General features: G+C 36.1%; 1 protein-coding gene across 1 annotated transcript in view; it reads right to left on the bottom strand.

Annotated features, from left to right (window-relative positions):
• Positions 1-483: 483 nt before the first annotated feature.
• The window catches only part of RYR2 (ryanodine receptor 2), a gene marked incomplete at both ends in the record, with an annotated part of 388,405 nt that continues 379,719 nt past the window's right edge, over positions 484-9,169 (bottom strand). The window contains 6 exons of the mRNA XM_084261061.1: positions 484-579; positions 736-787; positions 2,249-2,349; positions 3,613-3,677; positions 5,864-6,020; positions 8,233-8,367. Coding sequence (XP_084117187.1) covers positions 484-579; positions 736-787; positions 2,249-2,349; positions 3,613-3,677; positions 5,864-6,020; positions 8,233-8,367 — 606 coding nt within the window. The remainder of the gene's footprint in view (positions 580-735; positions 788-2,248; positions 2,350-3,612; positions 3,678-5,863; positions 6,021-8,232; positions 8,368-9,169) is intronic.

The raw sequence follows: 9,169 nt of genomic DNA, 5'->3' as shown, positions 1-9,169 counted from the left end.
GCATAGCTCAACCCACATATAGTAAGGCACTATTTCCCCACAACTTAGTGTCCACAACAATCTTTTACAGTGCTCTGCGAACTAAATATAGTTCCTTCCAGGATGATGAAATAAACAGATTGAATGAGTGTTGCTACCATGTCACCCCATGTGTGATCTTATAGACAAGGGCATCATCTGGCAGTTTCAGAAATAAGCTGTCTCAAGTCTCTTCTTACGTGTGCATGTTATGTATAGGATTATCTTGTGTGTGTGCAAGTGGTTGGTTTGTTTTCCAGAGTAGCTGTTGCTTTTCATTGTTCTTTACTCCGGTGTTCTCAAAGCAAATACACAAGAAAATAAAAGCGCAGTTGGGTCATTAAAAACAGAGCTTTGGTGCTCCAAAAAGCACACAGCTTTGGGGATTTAAGAAATCTGTTAGACATTCCCAAAAGAGTTGGGAAATACAGGGATGTATTCTCATCTGGAAATCCTCATTTCTGCTTAGTTGAGCTGGTCTTCATATTGTTTTCGGAAGCAGTCACCAGCAGGGAAAAACTCCCAGCACCGTTCTTGATACATTTTCCATACATAGGATTCCTGAAAGAAACACAATTTTAATAATTTAACTTGATTCATCAGTGAGCAAGCACGAACTATTTTTTCCTTCTTTTTATACTGCTCCACTTTTTTGATTCTGTGCATATCAGGTTGTCATTTAGTTATTGTTGACAATCATAGAGTTGTTCAACCTACCTGTCCTGTATGCTCTGTTTCATCTTTGTTAATAAGATACATCAGAAAAAACCTAGAAGCAAAGAAACAGCTATTACAAAAGCAGTATTTGGAAACATCAGACAACCCATGGATGTTTTTCAGCATGTATAGTGATAATGCTGTTCATGGATTTACAAGTTCCAGAGTTCTGTTTATGACAATGTTCGCAGACATATTAAATACACTTTCCTGACACTGTTGACTTTCACTCATTGTTCCGTGGATAGTATGATAAAAACCAAGAGATTCAGTTTGACTCACAGTAAATAGCAACTCAGTTTAAATGATGATTTACTAAACTTTCTAATCTGAAAATGGTAATAGACATTCTCTTGACCATGAAGACCAACTTGGAAGCAGAGAGAGAATAGTCACTGGAACTCTTCTCCGCCTCCTGCCTGCAATGATTATGAGATCAAGATGATTAAGAGATTTCTCTTATTGAAAATATAGGGTGAGGATAGTTTACAAGCATATGCAACTCAAGATCAACATGAGTAGAAAATAATTTGTCATTTTAAAAAGACTTGGGATCTTTTTTAAAAGTCTTGGAGGTATCTGACAGACACTAGGGGATTTCAAAATTCACTCATAATAGACATTCTGTCCAAATATATTTAAAAACAGAAATTACAATTATGAACAAAGCCAATTTCCTTAGGGTGACACGCTTAGAGTAAGCATGCTATAGTATGTTATTTTTGAAGTACTTTGTAGGCAGGAACAAAAATGCCAAGCGATGGTGCTCTTAATGTATTTTGTTTACACAACCTGTGGAAGGTTTTTTTTCATGTGGAAGTTCCTTGACTTCACAGTCTCATTTTGTGCAATTACACTGCTAGTTTATAGACACGAAGTCATATTCCATCCATCACTTCATTAGTGACAGCAGTAGTATAAAATATGCTTTGACACTAGATTTCCATATGTATTTGACTGGAGAGGAACAGTGTGATACAGTGATTGTGGACCTACCAGATGGTTCGCTTTTCAGGTTTAAAAAGAATAAGTTTAGTGTCCACACGCTCTGCTTGAATTTTCCAAAGGTAGGCCTGACGCCCATGGTCTGACATCTCTCTATAGCTCCTTATTCCAGTTGTTCCAGTTTCTCTTGGTCAGCCTCAGCACTCCACTCAAAGTATTTCCTTATTTTGCCTTTGCTTGTCCACTTTCTCCATCCCATCAGGCCAGGTCATACTGTTTCTCTGTACCTTACCCAACACATTCAATTTTACAACACTTACACAGCAACATACTAAGTTTCCATCTCCTAACCCACACAAATTTCGTGTGTCAAAACCAAGCTGGAAAAAAGGTAATGAAGTTTGTTCATTCCTAGCTCCCATCACCATAGAAATATATATTCAGACAGCATGAGTGCACATCAAAGCCAAACAGTACTGACTCTTACATAAGTGAGAGAGCTAATTAGGTACTTGCAGAGGCTGCAAGGGTCATGAGTTAGTGAGGAGTTCATTTTTACTGTACTCACAAATAATTGGCCAAGTTGTGCTCCTGTAGCGTGTGTGTTTCAAAGCCATGGGGTACTGTATCAAAGTAGTCATTTCCTATTCCACAGATAAAGCATTTTGTCTAAAAGAAAGAATAGAGAGCACTTCAACACTATATATAACCCTACCCCCTTTAAGAAAAAGCCACTAAAAATGTAACAATTTTCTTGAAAATGGCAATGGATCATGTATAGCATGCTGAACAAAAAGGTTTTTCTTTTAATGATTGGGACTGGATACCTCAGCCAAAACCACTTGAATAGAAGTTTAACTGCCATCAGAGTAGGTTTTTACTGTTTAAAAACATTACAAATCTTTGCCAGCTGTAAAGTGAACAGGCATCAGGAGAAAGAATGTCATACAATGGTCAAAGCAGGTTTTTTTCTCCCTTTAATACTGTAAGTAATGCTACCTGTAACACATGGCAATATTTACCCCAATGCCTGTTGCGGTTGTCCAGCTGAAACTGAATATGCTTGAAATTTAGATTACAAAACACAGTAGGCTTGCAACACTTTTCTGAATTCTTAGTCATAAATGACAAAATAGAAAACCACCAAGCACAGGTTCCTTTCACACATAGATTGACTAAAGTAAATTACATCTGAGATAAACTGAAATGTGACAGTGTTCATACCCTGTGTTAGAAACCTCTAGTCTGAAGATCCAAAAGACTTCAATAGCTACAGGCATGTAATTCATTATAATATACAGCAACATGTATAGATTTTTCTTGTTTACAAAACTTAAGATACAGGGATTAATGAAAATTTTAAATAGTCATGAGAAAATAATGTTAGGCCTTTTTGTCTGAATTGTTGTTAATTTATCGGTGACAGCAAAAAACTAGCCACTCGTGATCTGGAGGTATTAAAAAAATCCATTCTAGGAACTGGCAAACAAATCTACAATATGCTTAGAGCAGAACATCAGTTTAGACAAAATGGGTTTTTCCTCCACGCAGACCTATGCAGGTAGCAGCCAGTACTTGTCAGAGCGTAGCATACCTCCTTCGCAGAGGCAGCAAAGAGTGGTAAATGCTATTCAGAACCTGGATGCTAGCAGACTTTTCTATTGATAAAATTGTTTAAAAAGAATTTTATGGAGTAACTGCTCAAGTAAGTTCTTACTTTTTAAAAGATTAAAAATATTTTAATTAAAAATAATCTCAGTATCTCAGTTACTCTTTCCATTTAATGAACTGACATGCAAGAGTAGAATCTCATCTGGGACATAGTATGATATTGGTATTTTCCTCTTAGTTTAAAAAGGTCATATTTGGAGTGACAACACATATGCATGAAACCTGAAAACATGGTATGGTTCAGCAATCAGATGTTCTTACCTCCATGTCTTCCTTAACTTGCTCTTGCTGATCTCTTAACTCACCAAAAGCATCAATAATTAAACCTAGGGTTTAAGTTAAAATGATTATTAATGTTCAAAACAGAACAGTAACAATAAATGTTTGGAAATCCAGGGATAACACTGACAAAAAATATTAAATGAGAATCTTGTGCACACATAAATAATACAAGCCAAACAATACACATTCCAAAGAGTACTAAAACAACTCAATACATGGAGAAAAATTAGCAAGTCAAAGAAAATGGGTGCCAGTAAAAAAATTACAAAATGAGACAAGCAGGCATAGGTTTTATCCACAGTATTCTACTCATGAGGTTTTTCAGCAATGAAGGCTTTACTATGGAAAGAATACTACTGTACATTTAACAGAGTTCAGGGATTTCTTGTACAGCAGATGCAGAGAGGCCCAAAGCTCTGTGCACCCTCTCTCATTATCATCTAGGACAAAGTTCCACTGTCAGAGCTCTACAGAAGGGGTCATTTTAGGGAGATATAGAAAGAAATAAAACACCACAGGCTCTATCACTCAGATTATAAATTCTTCACGATTCTACCTTTGCTTACAGGAATACACATAAGGACCAACTTCACAGTCATTACTGATGTTACTGTACTGTAAAACTGATAACTACCCAATGAGAATCACTGAATCATGGAGTTTTTTAGACTGGAAAAGATCTTTAAGATCATTGAGTCCAATAGTTAATCTAGCACTGCCAAATCTAAACCATGTCCCCCAAACTCCTTTTCTCCATGCTAAAAAGCCCCAGTTCCTTCAGCTGCTCCTCATAAGATTTGTGCTCTAGACCCTTCATCTGCTGTGCTGTCCTTCTTTGGACAAGCTCTAGCACCTCAATGTTACTTCTGTAGTGAGGGACCCAAAACTGCACACAGTATCCAAGGTGCGGCCTCAGCAGTGTGTAGGGAGATGATCGCTTCCCCAGTCCTGCTGGCCACACTGTCTGTTACAAGCAAGGATTGTTGGTATTCTTGCCCCCCTTGGCACACTGCTAGCTTATAGTCAACAGACTATCAATCAATACCTCTTCAGCCACTCACAAAATGAACAAACGATATGACACATGCTACTTCAGGCTCTAAAAATTTTACAACGTCCCTGAGTCCTTCAGAAAAATTGTTGCTTGAGTAGGAGTATAAACAATTTCCCACAAGTTCAAAGTGGCCTTAACTTCTTTGTAGGAAGTTAGAAAGCATCCTTACTGCTGTCTAAATTATCATGTTAGCTACCTGCTAGCTGACAGAACGCAAGAAGGTATCACTATTTATAGCATCAGCTGGGCCACGCAAAAATCCTTACACATTTTTTTCCAAAATTAAAAAGACACTTCTGTTAATCTGTATAGACTTTAATAAAAGTTGATGTTATGGGCAATCTTGAAAACGTTTTGAAGGTGTAATATGGAAACAGATGGGGCTTTTAAATACATTAATCCAAACACAATAGAAAAAACCCTGACTTCCCAAAATTCAGTATCCACTATCCAGATGAGAACAGTTAGTCACACTATCAGTCATCTAGTTTCACATGAAGTCAGAAGCTAACCTGATGACAGCTGATTTTCCATTGTCATTAACCGAGATACACTAAAACCATTTCATATCAGACACTGTTCTTTACTCTTTGATGCTTTTCAAATAAGCAGGCATCACACCAAAAAGAGAGTTTTATGTAAGAAAAGATTAAACCTCTTAAAGGTATGTTCCAATTTTCACAACTCTACCAACCACTCTGAAGATCTGCCAGTCAAAAACATTAGATGCTGGCAGGGGTAATACTGACAGCACCTGCTACTGATTTTTTCCACATAAGCTCACAAAGGGTGGGTTATACTGAAAGACAATTTTAAGGTATGCCACAAGATTTCTAATCACTTCTGTTGCTGATCATTTACTTTACATTTGCATCTAAAAGTAAAAAAGCCCAATTTACACCGCGCTTTTAGAAAGAGCAATGAGAAGATAGAAACTGTAGTGACACAACTATCCTCACAGCAAAGAGCATTTTTTGTTTCCACTAATCTAGTTAGACTGTTGACTTTAGAGAGACAAAGATACAAGCCAGCTGGGTGTGATTTACTGTATAAATCTGTGCTTCATGATCTGCTCTTGTGTTCAGGTTGAATCTTACATGTGGGATTACCATCACATTAAGATTTCTGTACCATTAAATAACACTTTCAGTCTTACCATGGGTTACAAGCATATACCTTGAATAATTGCAAGCAGGATGACAATTACAAAGAAGAAGAAAGTGATGTCAAAGATAATCCGATAGATTTCATATTCATCTCCTGCTGGATCCTCTATTTCATCGCCAATACCTCCACCTGCACGTACTCCAACATACATGTGAAACATGTAGCACTAGAAAACACAAAAAAAGGGATACAAAGTCTGTCTGCAGCCAAAAGTACAAATATTCATGGTTGCAAGTTCAGTAATTGGCAGAACTGGTCTATGGTCCAGCAACTACACTACGTCAAGCCAGCTTTTTCACCTCTTTGAGGTTAAGTATATTTTCGAGGGTGGTGAAATAATGCTGTGCAGCTCAAGCTGCAGTATTCAATGTTCTGTCCTTATTTAGCAGATAAAAAAAAAAAATCAAATGTTCAACCGCTTTAACCCCAGCATCAAATTTCACAGTTTTGGTAATATGCACACAGAAAATGCCATTACCACCATGGCCACCTCCTTTACCATTTTCCTAGCTTGAAAATGAGTTATCTTTCTTCATCTTTGTTGTTTCAAGCAAAAATTAAAAACCAAAGAAACAACCCCCCCAAAACCCAAACCAAACAACAACCTCTGAGACTGTTTGTGCAGAGGACAGGCTAATAATGGAAGAAGTCTGAGACTAATACTGTGAAACTATGATCTGAAAAACAGTATAATAAGTATCTTGGTATAGTTATGTGGGATGCTGACAATGAAAAATTTCCAGTTTATCATGCTATAAACTTAATCGAAAATTATGATTATCGCTCTCCAAGGTCTGATTGTTTCTTTTTCTTTACGTAGCTTTTCAAAGTACAGGTCCAGTATTCTCATTCTTAGAAAAGAGTAGTGATGACAGCAATGGAATCCTAAAACCTAACCATAAAAAAAAAAAAAATCCTTCTTACGTAAGGGATTTTGAGGTTGAGTGACCAATGGCTGAAAAAATGTAGCAATTTTCAGAGAGAGGTTTTTTCACCTTTGAAGGTCAATCATTAACATGAGAGAATGTAGTGTCAGTTATTTTAAAAGTCTTAAAAGTTATTTTGCTATTTCTAAAAAAAAAATTCTCCGTAGTTTGTTTTTTTTTTAAACACCACATTGCAAGTTTTACCACTTTTACAAAACATAACACTAATTTTGGAGCATATCACATGTATTTCTAATTTACTCCTGTAAAATATTATAGCTTTTTTATAAGTGTATTTTCAGAGAATTACAGAGCAGGTAAGGTTAAAAGTGACTTTAGGAGTTTTCTGGTCCAAATACAGCTCAAAGCAGGGTCCATTTTAAGTTGCTCTGGTCTTTATCCAGTCAGATCATTACAGACTTCAAAGGACATAGACTCCACAATCTGTCTGAGCAACCTGATCTACTGGCTTGGCTCAAAACACCTTTTTCCACCAAATGTCCATGGTCTCCGGCCACACATGGATATGTCTTCCCAGTATCTCCTCTGCAGGCACCGGGAAGCTGCTCTTCCCCTCCTGCTCCCTAATCTTTCTCTCGGGCAGGCCAAACAAGCCTAATCCCCCCCACTAGTTCTTCCAGGTTCTCCAGAACCTGACAATTTAGTGGCTGTCCACTGATATATGCTCCAGTTTATCAATGTTTGTCTTGAACTGAATCTCCCAAATGGGACAAAAATACAGACATACTTGTCTGCTTCTATAGTTTATCTAATAATTGGACTTTTAAAATGGTGTCAGTTCCCCGGAAGTGATTCATTGCTTGTAACATCCTAAAACATATTTAACTTGATCTTAACAGTACATGACTGCTTTTAAAGGGATAGTAATGGAATATTAGAAATTCTTTGTGGTTTAAGCTCTACCTACCATTCACAACTGCAAAACTTGGTACTGTCTTAGTAATTTTCAGTGGTTCTGAGCACAAGAGAGATTTCATTAAAAGAATTGCTGATTGGAGACAATCATGGAAATTCATGACAAAGGAAACTGATGGATTTCCAAGCTTAAATAAGCATTTCAAGACCTAAATTATTTATGAAAGTCTTAGCCTATAAGTGACTCTCTTCCTGAATAGCTTGTCGAACCTTGAGATTCAGAAGTACTGTCCTTGCACTGACTCTGCTTAGCTTGTAGTTCTTCATTTTTTGACACACTATAGCAAAGAATATTATCATCATTTTATTCTATTCATTTATAGACGTGCTTGTTTAACATATGCAGGATATATACAATTGTTAGATAAATATGTTCGTTATATTTGTTCTTTTGCCTTCAATTATAGTCGTTGCTGTTGCTGGCGAGTGATGTGACTGTATGAACAGGAACTACAAGATGGTCAGGATAAAAACATAACAGTTTAAGAAAGAATCCAGAAAGCAAAATAAACTTACTGTTAGCATATCATCACATTTCATGTCTGGCATATCGCCATCTTCACTCTTGTTGTAAAACTTGCGAAAGAAATTGAATGCCACAACTGTATACAAATATACTACTACTGCCAGTAATCCCACTGTTAAAACAAGCTGGAAAACAAAATTATTGAGTGGATATAACACCACCATGGAATTACGCTGTATAATTTTGCAAAGAGAGAAGGAAAGTAACAGTCATCTATATGTACTAGCAGAATGAAAACTTTCTTTACTTTTTTTCTGTTTCTTTTCATATCTTTGTTATGTTTGGTCATATATCTGCATATTTTCATGCAAAGATTTTAAATTAACCTGTTTTATTTTGAAGGAAAACTATCTTTCAGAAACCCAATTGCAAAATCTAGTGGATACATAAACAAGCAAACAATTCATTAGTATATAAACCCTACACAATGAGAATTTACTTTTTATTAAAGTTTACTAATAGTAATAGTTCTACTATTTAATGTATCATTATATAATTGCAATATAGTACTTCTACTAATTTAATACTGAAACAATTTTGTTTACGTCTATGAGATCACATATTAACCAAACCTTTCCTAACATTTTAATATCTACCTCAGAGAAGCAGCAACAAATACCCCACTGTTCAACTGCAGTATCATTAAAATTTTGCCTTGAGCTTTACAGAAAACAGCTGGAAGTGAACTGTGATATCCTGCAAATTGATATTTCATTTGTATAGCTGCCAGACCTAAACAATTCCTTATCCTAAGTTGCTAAAACTTCAGGACTTCTTTTAAAAGGTAGATTACCTCACTTTTTTCCAACTTTTTTTCAGTGCAGACTAATTTTTATTTTTTGTTGTTCTTTTAGAAAGTCAGAATTAAGAATTTAATAAATTCCCAACTTTAAATGGCAAAGAATTTGGTATGTTGATTTCTATGAC

The sequence above is a fragment of the Gallinula chloropus genome, assembly GCF_964237585.1.
Source record: "Gallinula chloropus genome assembly, chromosome: 3".
Taxonomy (NCBI): Eukaryota; Metazoa; Chordata; class Aves; order Gruiformes; family Rallidae; genus Gallinula; species Gallinula chloropus.
Note: the sequence above shows the minus strand (reverse complement) of the source record. Positions and strands in the feature narration are given on the sequence as shown.